Source organism: Bidens hawaiensis, unplaced genomic scaffold, assembly GCF_021521415.1.
Source record: "Bidens hawaiensis isolate Kalapana, Puna unplaced genomic scaffold, B.hawaiensis_p1.1 tig00032056_1, whole genome shotgun sequence".
NCBI classification, from domain to species: Eukaryota; Viridiplantae; Streptophyta; class Magnoliopsida; order Asterales; family Asteraceae; genus Bidens; species Bidens hawaiensis.
The window spans coordinates 20,534-37,637 of NW_027495430.1; the positions used below are offsets into that span (position 1 = coordinate 20,534).

General features: G+C 31.9%; 1 protein-coding gene across 1 annotated transcript; it reads right to left on the reverse strand.

The window, feature by feature from the left end:
- Positions 1-7,215: 7,215 nt before the first annotated feature.
- LOC143582906 (putative receptor-like protein kinase At2g23200) lies at positions 7,216-9,202 on the reverse strand. Its single transcript, XM_077065368.1, has 3 exons — positions 8,282-9,202; positions 7,660-7,746; positions 7,216-7,452 (listed from the first exon to the last, which is right to left on the reverse strand). Exons 1-3 carry the CDS (start codon positions 9,200-9,202, stop codon positions 7,216-7,218), a joined length of 1,245 nt encoding a protein of 414 aa, XP_076921483.1.
- Positions 9,203-17,104: the final 7,902 nt, after the last annotated feature.

Here is a 17,104-nt window from a genome sequence, read left to right on the forward strand (position 1 = left end):
TTTTTTCTTTTATACTCTATTTATATTATATCTATTGCATGATTAAATTATTCACATTTATTTAAACTTTCTTTATATTATATCTATATACTTTTATAAAAATAAATATTTACATACTATACTATTATACATTGTTTAAATATATTTCACAACATACATGGTGAAATCTAAAAATTAATAACAAGTCGTGTTTGTTATATTGAAAAGAATATAATTCTAAATGTTATCATTAACATGTTATACTATGTATATTGTTGAAAATTGTAAATAAAGAAAATAAAAAAAACTCTAAAATGCTTTAAATTTACGAAGTAATTTTTTTAATCATTAAATTACAAATATATGTTTAAAAGTTGATCCATTTTTTAAAAATAAATCAATTTATCTATTGTTTTTTTGTACATTTTCATATAAATTTATAAATTATTAATATATGATTTAAATCTATCTATTTATTTTTTCGGTTAATTTAGTAAACTATACATATATGTTTTAAATTGTAAGGATGGCGTATACCAATCACTTTCAAATATAATAAAGTTTATCATATTTAGTTTCTCGGTTTTTTTTATCAAGAATTGCTTGGGTTTTTGTGGAACTAAAATTTGATTGTTACGAGTTAAAAGTTGGTAAATAGATTGTTTGGTACAAATGAAATACATTTAGCTCAAATTTGTTACGGGTAAAAAAGCAGTTTTCTGAATATTTTTAAAATTTTGAAAATGCAAATAAATTTATCGTCAAAGTTGTTACGGGTTCAAAGTTTTGACTTGAAAATGTAAAACAAATGACAGTTAGAATTTTACATATACTTGGGTTTCGAATTTATTTTTAAGGACATTTTTAGAAATAGTCAAGAGATTCGAGATTTTTCACATTGAGTATTTTTCTCAAAACTATTAAAATTTAGGGAAAAATGACAAATACTTCCGACATGCGACCTCTAGGCCTATCAATGCTTATAACTTTTATTAAATTAGAAACATTTGTGTCAACATTGACTTTTCCTTAAATAGTGATCAGAATGTTGTATGTGAAGCATGTCGTACAAAATTATGTTTAAGTGAAGCAAAACATTCACAAAATTGAACGGGTTAACCTGTTATTTTTTTTTATCATTTGGTAAGTAGAAAAGCCCGTCAAACTTATCAAAATCTTTTTCATGGTGTAGCTCAAAACTATTCTTATATGAGAAGTATTTTCCGAGATTGGTTCATAACCAAATTTCTTTCAATTATATATATATATATATATATATATATATATATATATATATATATATGATAGTGTATTATATATTTTCAATAGATGAAGTGTTATTGGGTATGTTTTTGTACGTGCATTATTTTTTTTATTAAGTTCATTTTTTTTTTTGAAAAAAGTCATTTTGTGATATAAATAAAATCAATTTATGTATATATAAGCATAGATATAATATATTTTTCCATATATATTATGTATTGTTTTATATGTAACTTAATTATTTAGATAATCTTGTGTGTTACTATATATAAGCGAAACCAACATATATTATCTCAAGCCATTAGATTGTTAATTTTTGGATATTATATATATGACAAATATAATAAGTATAATAATATTTATAACATAATAAGTGAATATTAATATAAATAATAGAAATACATTTTTAAATTCTAAAATTTGCTAATCATTAACTAAAAGAAGTGAGATTCTTTTTTTAATATTATAAAAATATGAATTATGTTTTATCTTTTAAGTCAAAAGCGGTCAAAGTTGACCGACTACATATGATTCTGGCTAAGGTTAACAACATTTGATCAATTAATCTTAAAAAATAAATAAAGAAAAAACTAAAAAGTAAAAAAAATCAAAATGATTATCTATCATGCCGGTTTCATACAAAATAAATAACGTAACTGCACATACATGTATATTATCATTTAATCTCTAGTTTACATTATATACACATATATATATATATTATTATTCATCTAATTATACACATGTGTATAAAAAAAATACCTGTATAAAATTGATAAACAAATATTATACATATATGCATAATTTAGCTAAACTGATTTTTTTATGAAACCGAGATGAATGATGAATATTTTGGTTTTTATAATTTTTTCATTTTTGCGCTTTTTTTGGCTTTATGATTTTTTTTATTTTATTTTTCTTGTAGTTTTTTTTTGTGTTTCAGAATGGTTATTAAAGTTCTCAGTTTTAAATAGTTCTTATACGATTTCAATCATATATATATATATATATATATATTTATATATATATATATGGGTATTGAATACGTGGCTGAGATTATAGTTGATTAAAAAATGAATTATGAGAGAGAATAAAGATGTGTGATAATTACACTAGTGTAAATGTTAGTTACACTTATGTAAAAGTCGATTCATTGTGTAAAAAATAATGTAATTTTTTTACGTACACATAACCTACATGTTACATATATGTGAAAAATTTTAATTTTTTTTGTTATGTTGAGTTCTTTTGATTTCTTATAACTCAAAGTGGTTCTCTCTCTCTCTCTCTCTCTATATATATATATATATATATATATATATATTTGTATGTATGTATATTTATATATATATTTGTATGTATGTATATATATATATATATATATATATATATATATATTTGTATGCATGTACGTATGTAGAGGTGAGTTCATTGGAGAACTCTAAAAAAGCGATGAACTAAGGAACACCATTCGATTATTTCCTCACATCCTTATGGTGAACCCTCAATCACCTACATCACATCATTTTTATAAAAAGAAAAAACCCCTCAAAATAATTCAAAAAAATAATTATAAAACAAAAAAAAAACGAAAAAAAGTAAAAAAGAAAAAGAAAAATGTTTATCTAGTATCCCCCATTCAAAAAAAAATATCTTGGTTTAGCCTCGGGTTTAGTTTAGATTTTAGGGATAAGGTTTTAGGGGGTTTAGGTTTTCCGGGTTGGGGGGGGGGGCTTTTCTTGTACACGTGACGGTGAAAAGACAACATGGAAAAAAAATACATAAATATATTATATTCACCACATTGGAATCCACATTGTCTTGTACACGCGTAAAAACATAAATTGTTAACGTTCATGGTACACTAAATTCCATGAGATAACCATAGATTGGTTTTTAATATATATATATATATATATATATATATATATATATATATATATATATATATATATATATATATATGATTAGGTTCATTTTGGAAGTAGTTCTTAATGCGAGAAGAGATTTTAACCGATCAAATATTTTCTTTTAATTTTTAGTTTATTTAAGTACAAGGGTACACTAGCAAACTATTAGTTTACTTTTAAATGATAAATAATAATTATAACAGGAGTTACAAATATTTATTTGTTAATTTTATTTCGTTATATTTCATCGTTAATTACTTGATGTAATTTATCAACTTAAATCTTTTTTCTCAATTGCTTATTTTTAATCATTCTACCAAACTATTTAAATAAACTGAGATTAAAAAGCCAAAATCAATTTGGTTATCTTGATTAATTACATATTAATAAACATGTAAAACCTATATATACATTTATTTTGTGTTGGTTAATCTATACATTTTAAGCAAGTTTTCTATGGTTTGGGTTGTCCCATTACGAATGAAATACAACCTGATTATATGTAGGCATAATAATGCATCAAATGTGTATAATGTCATTTGAGTCTCGTCATTATTTATTATTCGTTTAATATTTTCTTTCACCAAAGCCAAGTCTCTTTTGTCTATAAAGTTTTTAAACACTACATGACTTTCATTTTGTTTAAAAAAAACCAAACAAAAATAAAAATTAACAAAGACTGCATAACAATCAAATTCCACACAAAACATACACAATGACTACATATATAACTAAACTCAAATCCTACATAGCAAAGTAGCAAACATGATATATTACGTCCTACGCATAAACATGAAATCCCACACAAAGTAAAAACAACGCCTGTGTACATAACAAATAGTACATACACACGTAACGAATATGATATGTAACATACATAACAAAACATGAAATTTACACAAATTACAGAGGTTATCTACATCCATACACAATAATTAAATTCCCTACACAACATAAATCATAAACAATAAACAAGTTCCATACACAACATAAACATACCATACACAATAATCAAGTTTCATACACAACCTAAACATACCTTACACAATAATCAAGTTCCCTAAACAACATGAACATTCACAATAAACAAATCGCAAATCATACAATGTTTCCTACACAATACATAAACATACCATACACAATTATCAAGTTCCCTACACAACATAAACATACCATACACATCCCATAAGTTCATACACAACATAAATAGATTAATCTATACCACTTATATATGTACTACACAACATAATAGTCATACATAAATAAGATAACAACTATTTTTAACCTACAATAATATGTTTGTTTATTGTGCACACTTATTATGCTGTGTAGGGAAAATAAAATATATGAGCGCACAGGTGTAGATTGAACTTATCATATAATATGCATACAATGAATAGGAAAGTGTTATAGTGTAGCCATTGTATTTCCGTGTATATATAAAAAAAATTAGCCATAAAGTAGAACTAATCATTAGCAAAATAATATAGTAAAATGTAGGAGTAGATAAAGTTATATCTAACTATCTATATAATTGCCTATTAAAAAATCATGCGTGTCACTCTCAGGTTGTTTCTCTCATTCTCTAGAGCCACCAGATTGTTTGATTTTTAAATAGAGACTTCTCATACATTTAACCTGAATTCGTGGGTATGGGTCTCACCAAACCTAGATAGTATTTAAGTGGGTTATAACATCTCATATATTTATAAAACTCTTTCATAATGAAACAATAATTTTTACAGGTCATGGGTCTCACCAAACCCAGATAACTCCTAAACGGGTTATAACATCTCATTTATTTGTGAAATAACCTCTTAAGTCTTAACCATCAAAGAATAATTTCCACAGGTTATGGGTCTTACCAAACCCTAATAGCCCTCAAATGGGTTATAAGATCTCAATTATTGGTAATCATTTTCATCATTAAACCCTAATTTAATCTATCTATTTTACATGTTCTCTGTTGCTGTTCATCTCCATCGCTGGTTAACTTACGATACTATCCACCATTGTCAACTACATCAATGTCCCATTTTTCATTAGATAAATATTTGTGTTCATGTTTGTTCATTTAAAATAATCAACATGATCGTGTCCGTTTATGTTTGTTCGTTATAAATCTAAAAAAACCTACACATCTCAATTGAGAAAACTCAAACTCTAAAAAATCTAATAACAAACTAATATATATGTATTAAATTAAAACAAAACTACGTGAAAAAATAAAATATATCATCATAAAATATCAAAACGATTAAAACAAAAACTTGAATAAACTCACGTAACATGGGAGGATTAAACTAGTTCTTATCTATATATATATAATCAATCACATTTATAGAAAAAGCTTAAATAGAGGAAACTAATAGTTTCAGGTTGATCGATGGTAAATGATTTTAGCTTGAAAGGGTGAAATTCATTTAATTTGATTAAGCACATATACATAAATAAATGTCAAGACGACCTTTTTCATTAAAAACCTCTTATATTAATGTCTTATTAATTATGAAATTGCCATAGTTAATGTATACCATTGATTATCTTTAATTTCAGATTGATTTCTCGTACTTCTTACTGTAAATACATTTTGTTGTTAACATGAAAACGATGAGAACCAATTTGTTGTTATGATTAGGTTTGTTTATAGGTGTTTGCTGCTATTTTTTGTTCGTATTTTCTAATTTTCGATTATGAGACGTTATAAGTATTTGCTTATTTATATTTTGTTGTTATTATTAGATGTTTTCTTTTGCTATTATAAGTATTTGTTGGTATATGTTGTTATTATTTTGTTCTTGATTTTGATTCTTTTGTTGTAGTTTTTAGGTTCTTTTCTTTGTTATTATAAGTCATTATTTATGTAGATTGGTATTGTAGTTGGTATTGTTTCTTACGTTCGCATTTTTAAATAAATTGACATTATTTCCTACATACTCATGTTAAGATCAAAATGTACATGCATTTTCCCCTATATATATATAGTGAAAAGATCCGACACACTAATCCTTAACGTACGCGAATCCATTTTTTCACGAATCGATCCATGAAATCACATCCAAACATCTCGGAATCGTCAATACATATCCAATCAATCATTTGTTCTACGAAAAAACAGTTTTGGATGGTTAGTCGATCAATTTTTCACTTTTTTCACGAAGACCGTTTTTTGAGCGTTTGCTGACGTTTAAGTTTTCTGAGCGTTTTAGGTTTTTGTCTTTGTTTTTTGCCTTTAAGCGTCTCGCCTACCTACCGTACGTTAAAGCATTAGCGTACAGTAACTGCACCCTATATATATATATATAATTATTATTGAATTTACATTCAAATTATAACGAAACGTATTGTTTTACATGTAAAATGCCAATGAAAAGTGTTACCCCCCAGCTCAAAAAACCTAAACCCCCTATAAGCTAAACTAAAATCAAAGACTAAACCACGATTTTTTTAACGCCTTAACGGTGGATGCTAGATAAACATTTTGGTTTTTTTTATTTTTTCATTTTTTTTGTTTTATAATTTTTTTAATAATTTTTTTGATTTTTCTCGGAGATGTTTTTTTCTCTTAAAAAATAATGTGATGTACATGATTGATGATTTGATGTTGTACCATAAGAATGCGGAGAAATGATCAAGACTTAGGAAAAGTATTCCCCATTTCTCCACTTTTTTAGAGTTTCCTCAAGTTAACTTTAATTTATATATATTACCGATCAATTGTCCTATCTGAAATTTGAACATGGATAATCGGATACTGTCACTGCTCTTTATTCTCTATATCTGATTCATGGATTTTTGTATAATTTATTTTGAATATCAAGTGTTAGATGGAATTATTGATGCTTATACTTAATCTACTAGTATTTTTAACTTTGTTATACGATTCTAGTACATTTAATGATTCTACTTATGTTTCAAAACTCGACAGGAAACCCGACATGTAACTACCCGATAAATACCTGACGGGTTTTGAGACGAGTTTTAATAATTGGATATTGGTCTGAGAATACCTAAAATCGTCTTAAACCTGACCTATTGTAATCCATGTTAACCAGAAAACATTTCACGTGTAAGCATAGGGAAAAGAGTTAATCACCACAGATGTTTCATGCCGATCATGGCGCCCACCAAATAGTCTAGAAGAATGCAACCGACCGTTGGAATCTTCCGCCGTAAAAATGAGTGATTGAATCAACCCTTCGTGAAGTATCTTTATCTTCTTCAACTTTTGATTGCTCTTTAGTCGGAACGAAAATGGCCTTCCACCAGTGGCTGATCCCCATAACTCTGTTTGTGTACGCTAACAACAAAGAAAACAGTTTGCATTCAATTACAGAAAATTTCCGATCAAATTTACAAAACAAATGGTTACCTAGAATTTGTGGTTTTGTGAAACGGTTGTTCGTATAACTTAAATACCAATGATACAAACTTTTGTAATTATAAGTTTAAACTCTAATACAATCACAACATATCTATAATCTAAATTCTCAAGCCAACAACTTACATGGGGATGCTTTGATGCAGTTTCTACACCTTTGCCAACTAAACTCATCCATGGGCTTTGTTTGGTTCCTGAGAATCCACTTGTATCCTAGCATCAAACGATAACCACTTATAAAGAACATTATAGTATTATGTGATGTGAACAGTGATTTCTAAATTTACTGATAATTAAGTTCACTACTCCACTCATAATCACATCATATGATTTACAAAACGCTCTCATAAAGCATAGATACGAGAATGCTGTTATATAAAATTCAAAATTATAAAGAATTCAAAAACAACTGAAATTCCAATAATATTTTATACGTTAAATAAGTAAAACAATCAACAAGATAATTATAAAGTTAATTAACTAATTAATATTATAATAGCACGTTATAACTATCATAGTATGATAAACTACAAACTAACGAACCAACTTATAACTCATACTTTATCATTGTATGTTTGTAACATCTCTATTACATAAAGCACTATCTACCAAATTATAATCTATACATCAAATTAATTTAATTTATTAACAATTCAATATCATATGGATTCTCTTTTAATTCATTCACAAGTTCTATAAAGTTCACAAAATATTTACAGTCTTGTTTTAAGAGTAAGATATAACTTACAAGTTGATGCTTTAAAACTGTTTCTAAACCTTCGACTACTGAGCTCATCGTTGGGCGTTGTTTTCGATCTTCATCTAGGCATTGAAGCGCAATGTTGATGAATGTTTCTAACGTATATTGATTATTTTCCTGTAGTAGATAGGGCATTATGATCTCGTGTAATGTCCCCTTCTTTTTATGAGTTTTAACCAAGTGAGATAAGAATGTACTCTCGTCATCTTCCACCACCATTGCAAGTCTCCCACATAGGACTTCAAATAATACAATTCCAAAAGAATACACGTCTGATTCTTTTGTAAGTATCCCCGTTTTTACATACTGTGGATCAAGATAGCCAAACGTGCCACAAGCATTGGTGACGATAAAAGTGAATTGTTGATTAGCTGGGCCTATTGTAGACAATCCAAAATCCGAAATCTTAGCTTCGAATTTGGCATCTAACAAAATATTAGAGCTTTTTACATCACGGTGTAGCACCCTGTGCCCTGGTCTCACACCATGAAGATACTCAAGTCCTTGTGCAGCACCCACACAAATTTGTAGACGTTGCTCCCATGAAAGGTTTGTAGAGGATAGATGCTTGTCGAGGCTTCCCTTAACCTCGTGTTTGTAAACAAGAACTTTCTCATTACCTTCTTCTGAGAATCCAACAAGGGAAACAAGATTCTGATGCTTGTAACTAGCAAGCGTAACAATCTCCATTAGGAACTGTTGTTGTCCTTGCCCGCGCTTCACATCTAACCTCTTTACAGCGACTTCGGTACCTGGCTCACTTAAGAGGGTGGAGGAGGGGAGTTGACCTTTGTAGACTGGCCCAAATCCACCTTGGCCGAGAAAATTTTGTCGGGCAAAGTTGTTTGTGGCAATTTTGATGTCATCAAATGGGATTCTCAAGGGTTCTAGTTCTGGAAGATTAGACATCATGTCACTTTTGTTTTGCAAATTGTTGAATGAAACAGAAAGAATCTGATGTGAAAAAACGGACTTTATTAAACTGAGTTTACACAAGCATAATTATTAGTTACGAGGTTAGGTACAGCTTTGACAGCAAATTGAGTTGACTTTAATTACATGTGCATCGAGTATGAATATAATTATATTATTACTCTAATTATATTCCCTTGTACTTAATACATCTTAAATATATACATACGGAATCTTTAAAAGCGCTATGATAACTTTTTTTTATTTTCTTAAGCCATGGGAATATTTATTTATAAACGAACGGTTCTGATGACGTATTTGACACAAATTCACGGGTATAGATTTCACTAAATCAGATAGCCACTAAATTGGTTATAACATACATTAAATTAAAGAAAAAATTATGTCTGCATCCCTGTGGTTTCGGGACGGAGACACAATGAGTCCCCAAAAGAAAATTTGAACCGGTTAAGTCTCTGTGGCTTCAAAAATGAACCATTTTTTTTACAAAAATAAACGAACATAACTAATTTTTTTTAACAAAATAAACAAACCATTTTTTTTAACAAAAATACAAACCGAACTATTTTTTAACATAAATAAACGAATCGGACTGCTTTTTAACAAAAATAAACAAAACAGACTACTTTTTTAACAACGATAAACGACCGAACTACCTTTTTAACAAAATAAACGAACTATTTTTTACTAAACTAAACGAACATAACTACTTCTAAAATATGTAATTGAATCGAACTCCACCTTTGCACAAGTTACGGCGATATTTTTGTTAAAAACAAGTTCGGTTAGCTTATTTGTTTAAAAAAATTTTGGTTCATTTTTTTTAAAGTAGTTCAATTTGTTTTTTTTTGTTGTTAAAAATAAGTTTGGTTCGTTTACTTAAAAAATAAAGTAATTTGATACGCTTGTTTTTGTCAAAGCGAATTATTCAATTCATTTAGTTTAGTAAAAAAGTAGTTCGTTTTGTTTATTTGTATTAAAAAAAAGTATTTCGGTATTTTATTTTTGTTAAAAAAGTAGTTCGGTTAGTTTATTTTTGTCAAAAAAGTAGTTCAGTTAGTTTATTTTTGTTAAAAAAGTTGTTCGATTTGTTATTTTTTGTTAAAAAATAAGTTTGATTCATTTTTTTGGTTAAAATATAGTTGGATTTGTCTATTATTGTTAAATGAAATTAAGTAAACTACTTGTTAAAAAAGTGGCTCGGTTCGTTTAGTTTAGTGAAAAAAAAAGTATTTCAATTCGTTTATATTTGTTAAGAGATAAGTTTGGTTTGTTTATTTTTGTTAAAAAATAAGTTCGGTTCGTTTATTTTTGTTAGAAAGGTAATTTGATTCGTTTATTCTTGTTAAAAAACAAGTTCGGATCATTTATTGTTGTTAAAAAAGTAGTTTGATTCGTCTATTTTTGTTAAACGGAAGGAACTACTTGTTAAAAAAAGTAATTCGGTTCGTTCAGTTTGATAAAAAGAAATTAGTTTGGTCTGTTTATTTTCGTTAAAAAGTAGTTCGGTTCGTTAATTTTTGTTGAAAATGTGGTTTGGTTGTTTACTTTTTTAAAAATTTAGTCTAGTTCATTTATAACTGTTAAAAGGTTAAGGGGGACTCAAGGTGACCAATTGTGAAAATTCAAGGATTTAGAGTGACAATGTCTATATATATATATAGAAATGAAATGTCGAATCTACTTCTAAAATAGGGTAATACTAAAACTTAATATCCGAATTAAAAACAGATATTTATAATTAAGAAACAATTATATAGTAAAAAAAATTAGTGGGTCATGAGTCTCACCAAACCCATATAACTTTTAAACCAAGTTATAACATCTCATTTATTTTTTAAACCATTTCATCATCATAAAAATGCATGGAATGATTTGTCACCTTAATAATTAGGCGAGTTTTAGTGAATAATAAGAATAAATTGAGAAACCGAACTTTTAACGTGATGATTGAGTTAACCCGAACGAACCTGAAACTTCAAGAAAATAAAATTAAATTCGAGAACAACGCAATTGGAATCAGGTTAATTGGATATGCAAAACTCAAGTTATTAGATTTTTAAGATTGAAGCGAGATGGTACTGTTCAAATCCAAACTTCGAGTCAGGGGTTAGGTTTTGACTATTACACTCAAAAATTAATGGTGAACAAAAATATCTTATGGCCCGAATACTAGTTCCAAACAGAAAATAGAGAAATTGATAAGTCAATTATGTTTGACTATCATGCCCTTAACGTATCGGGATCAAATTGACCACCGAGGCTCCCTCAATCTCAGAAATTGATTGAAGGATTTTTTAAACGAGGTAATAACCCTCAAAACGTAAAAGACAACTTACCCATAAAGTAATTAGAACTAGGAGAAACTCGTGGTCAAACGTTTCTTGAACACCGAAAGTCAAACTGGTTGATGAAATTGATGAAGAAAACACGAAACACTCAAGGAGGAGGCTAGGAAAACAATGAAGGTTGATGTTTCAATAATGTTCTAGGGTTTTCAGTCGTGTGCTGATTAAATACTAGAGTTATAATTCGTTTGTATGGTAAAATCACTCGATTAAGGAAACTAGGTAAACTTATTATGACAAAACGGGTCAATTAACCAAGAGATTTTGGCTTGATCAACAAGAAATAAACTTAGACATGTTACAATAGCATATTAGTTATCTTGGAGCTCAATGTTTTTGATTTCGGACCATTTAGGGAAAGATTTACCATTAAACGAGAATCAAAAACGAATTTGGCTGAATCAGCGTTGGTTCGAGCTACGTAAAGGGATAAAGGAGAGTTACTTCATGCTACGCGAAGGGATCCTTTAAAGTGGCCATTCGAGCTATGCTAAGTGATACTTCGAGCTACGCGAAGGGTGAGTTTTACAAGATTTTGATTTTTCACAGTTTTAGTCCCCGAAGTCCCAAAAATGCGTTTTTTAGCCATTTTTAGCTATTTGGCATGATTGAAAGCTATGAAATCATAAACTAAGTTAAACACAATTAACTACTAATAAATGCACAATTTTATTAATACGAAAGATCCGAATTACATTCCCAAATCGGGTAAACGACTACGCATACAAATACGAAAGATCCGAAATGTTACAGTCTCCCCTACTTTTGAGAACTTCGTTCAAAAATTTAGGGATACGAAAACAAAAATAGTGTTAAAACAATTAAATTTTGAAGGAATATTTTTTAAATAAAATATAGACAAAATAACAAATTTTGTCCATTAAATATATGAGATTTATGGATCAGGTCCTGTTGGGCCAAAATTTGGTTAGACTGACGTATATCAAAAGACCACAACATGATCAAGATTGAAGTAAAATAAACAAGAACGAAGCTACAAACCAAGGGGGAGATTGTTGGGTCCATATTTGGTGGTTTGTACTTAATTCTATGTTTCTTGGGTTTCGTGTTAGGCTATGTATGTAAACCGATATCCTTATGGATCTCGGTGGGCTTTGGGCTATGGTTGGGCTAGTGTGTTGGGTACTCTATAAATAGATCTTATTGTATAGGGTTTGTTGGTTGTACACATTTACAGAAGATTAAATCCGTAGTAGCCACCATTAGAAAGCAAACTCATGTACCACACGATTTGTTAATATAATTGTTAGGGCAGGAATTTTATGCTGAGGATCAATTATCCTTGACTATCTTGTGGATAGATTATCCTTAAGATATATTTTAGGTTATGAAGGATCAACGATCCTCGGTATTATTTGTTTACTAATGATTGCATTTTGAATGGTGATGTGTTAGTCAGGTATAACAATTTTATGATCCAGTCTACCGTATATCTCGCTACAAGGCGTCTGCAGCACATGGTCGAGACTGAAGAGTAAGCTAGTGGGAGAAGTGGCCGATTAACAAGACTTATTACTGAGTCACCAATTGCTGAGTACTAAAGACAGTATATGTTATTCTTGAAGACGTGCTTAGGTCAATTATCAAGAATTCTCTGGCTAAGTCTGGATCCAAGATCCTTAGTCAACATTGCTATTAATGGATGATTTTCGTATGAAGATTGATGTTTAAATAACAGCAACGGCTCCTAGACTTAGTCTACCACTTATTTCGTCACTGAGTTTCTATAAGCACGTGGTCAAAGAACACGATGGAGAAGAGTGGAAGACTAGCGAGTTTATAGGACATATTTGTTAGTTAGTTATTTTTTCTTTTCTTTATATACAGAGTTGTGATCAACATTAGACACATTCGCACATACGCTAGCTGCTAAGTTATTTGTAATCTCACACACACATAGCTCGATTGTAATTGTTGATCAACAACTCCAACCATTGTAACCCTTTTTTGTGATTAATAAAGTGGTGATCGACGAGTTGTCATCACCCGGGGTTTTTTCTTTTGATCTGAACAAGATCAAAGGGTTTTTCCTCGCAACAAATCATGGTGTTAATCTCCATCTCATTCATATATTCGTTGTTACCATTTTAGCACTAGACCTCACATTACAAATTTGGATACATGATCCTTAGCTGATTTTTATCTAAAACAATTTGGCGCCCACCGTGGGGCGATTGGTGCTATAATCCATATAATCCCTATCAATTTTTGATTTTTTCATACCCATATCACTGTCAATGGTCTCTCAATCAACCTCTGCTTCATCAACCATGCCGTCATCGGTTCCTCTCTCATCAAGGACTTTGCCACCGATGCCTCCGCCAATCACGGGAGCACAACGTCCTGCTACTGCTGGAAGCAAGACGCAACTACCAGTCTTCCAGGGCTCGAAAACCGCTGCTGCTACGCCAGTGGTTAATACTAACAGTGATATTTCATCTATGTTTTCGCAGGTTAAAGCATACATGGAGCAGCAGAACAAGACCAACCAGAGGATCCTTCATGAGATAGAAGATCTCAAGAAGACTAAGAGGCCAGCGGAGGATCACACTCCCCTGATGCCCAGGATGCTGGATATCACCAGTCCAGGATCCATGGCTCAGTTCACACAAGGATCATCTATCCTTCAACAGGGGTCCGTGGGTCAACAGGCTCAAGGATCCTCGTTGTTCTATCCAGGATCATCTATCCTTCAATAGGGGTCCATAGGTCAACAGACTCAAGGATTTTCGTTGGTTCAGCCAGGATCATCTATCCTTCAACAAGGGTCCCTGGGTCAGCAAACTCAAGGATCCCCATACTTCCAACAAGGATCATCCATCCTTCCACCAGGATCCTCTGGGTTATATCACCAAGGATCCTATAATTCCCAACCTCAAGGATCCTTCTTTCAGAATCAAGGATCCTTAGGAGTTCAACCGACGATCCTCTGAAGTCCATGAAGGAGATATAATCCCCATGCAGACCATAGCTTCTGGAGGACCAACTCCTATCGCAGACTTCTCTCATCCCAGCTACTCATCCGGGATGCCAACCTTCGCCCAGCAAAGAGATAACTTGTATGATCCTATATCCTTTAATACTAACCATGGTCCCATACAGGATACAGGTATCAACCAAGCCATGACCAATGAGCTATAGAAGCTCAAGGATATGATATCCAGTGTTCCCGGGGTGATACGACCAATCCCCGAGATACCTGAGGGAAGCCATAAGTTATCCAGATTTGCTCCACCTATCTGTGATGCTGAAATCCCGAAGCGATTCCAAACCCCCAACATGAAGACTTACGATGGGACCACTGATCCTGAAGAACATGTGGCACAATACAGAGAAAGGATGGAGATCAATCATATCTTTGAGAGACTCAAGGAAGCTTGCTTATGCAAAGGCTTCGGATCTACACTGACAGGATCAGCATTAAAATGGCTGCTAAGTCTTCCTCCCTTTTCAGTTACTTCTTTTTCACATTTAGTTAACTTGTTCAACAGTCAATTTTCCTGTAGCAGGAAATTTGAGAAGTTAACTAGTGATTTATACCGAGTTATCCAACCAAGTGATGAATCCCTTAGGGATTTTGTTACGAGGTTCGGCAGGGAAGCTCTAGAAATCCCCAATCTTGACATGGCTATTGCTGTTGAAGCCTTCAAGATGGGACTTCAGAGGCCCCCCCCCTTTTATGATGATCTTGTGATGACTCATTGCAGGTCTCTAGATGAAGTAAGGAACAGAGCACTAAGGTTTATACGGCTGGAAGATGACAAAAGGATCCAAGAAAGATTGGGGGCTCAGGAAAAACAAGAATCCCCTGACAAAAATAAAGGATCCTCATATAGGAACAACAACTCAAAGCCGTACAACAAGTTCAACAATCGAAACGTGCGAGCAGTCGAAGAAGGAGATGATGATGAAGACTATCCCTGCATCTCTGAGTATTGTTTCTCCGTAGATACCCATGACATGATTTGTGCCATGAAGGATCTAGGGGAGAAAGCAAGGTGGCCCCGAAAGAACTAGAAAACAACCACCTTCAAAGATAAGTCTAAGTGGTATGCCTTCCATGAAGATTTTGGCCACATGACAGACAAGTGCATTGGCTTAAGGAGGGAAATTGGATACCTCCTGAGAAAGGGCCACTTTAAAGAGCTCTTGGGAAGGAAGAAATCCAAGATCCAGGATTCTGAAGATCTTCCACAAAAAGCAACACCACCACCACCAAATGCTCACGTGATCAACTTTTTCTCCAGAGAATACGACATATTTCAAACTTTTTGTTCCGGAGAAGAAAAACCCGCAGAAGAATTCGAGTTGGACAATAAAAGAAGACCACTCATCCCCACTACTCGAATAACTGATAAGAGAATCTTCTTCGATTCGAGGATCCAGGATCCTCACCAGGATGAACTAGATGTGCGAATGGTCAATTTCATCTCTGGAGGATCAGACATATGTGGAACTTCCTTCTGCACAGCAAAAAGGCTAGCCAAAGAGATCAAGTTGGATAACGGAGACCGACCAATAGTATCCACCACTTTGACGATAGACAAAAGGATCTTCTTCGATGAGGAAGACAAACTAAACATCCAGGATCCTCACCATGACGGTTTGATCATTACTTTATTTATCGCTAACCATTATGTACGCAGGATCCTAGTTGACGGTGTGAGCTCGATCAACATCATCCAGCATGATGTCCTCAAGAAGATGAACATACCGGATTCGGAGATCATCCCTAGAATATCAGTGCTAGTTGGTTTCAGTGGAGAAACCAAGAAGACATTGGGGGACATCAACCTCCCAATTTATATTGAAGGGTTAAATTCATATAAAAATTTTTGTGTTATTGATAACCTTTCTTGTTGTAATGTTATTCTAGGTAGGCCCTGGCTGCATGGAATGAAGGCGGTGGCCTCAACTTACCACCAATGCAACAAACTACTTACTCCATGGGGAGTTGTGAAGATAGTTGGTGATCATACAAAGGCCAAGAACTCTTATTCCTCATCAATGAAGCCAACAGCCAAACAAATTATAGCGTAGCAACCACAACAACATCCTAGGGACGTACTGGAAGCTCGGGAGAAGGACATTAAAGAAGTGTCCTTGGACCCCGAGGATCCAGATGTAAAGGTGTTCCTAGGATCGTATATTCCCAGCGAGATCGAGGAGCATTTGGTATCCTTCTTAGGGCGAAGAAAATCTACCTTTGCCTCTAAACATTCAGACATGATAGGTATTTCAAAGGAGGTAATCACTCATAAATTAGGCCTTGATTTATCTATTAAACCCGCCCATCAGAAGTGAAGAAAATTTGCTCCTGAGAGGAACAAGATCATACAAAAAGAAGTTGAAAAACTTCTTAAGGCCGGTATGATCAGAGAGGTTCATTATCCTCGATGGTTGGCTAATGTGGTTGTTGTTTTAAAAAAGAATGGAAAGTGGACGGTGTGTGTCGATTTTACAGATTTAAACAAGGCATGCCCCAAGGATCCTTTCCCGTTACCACATA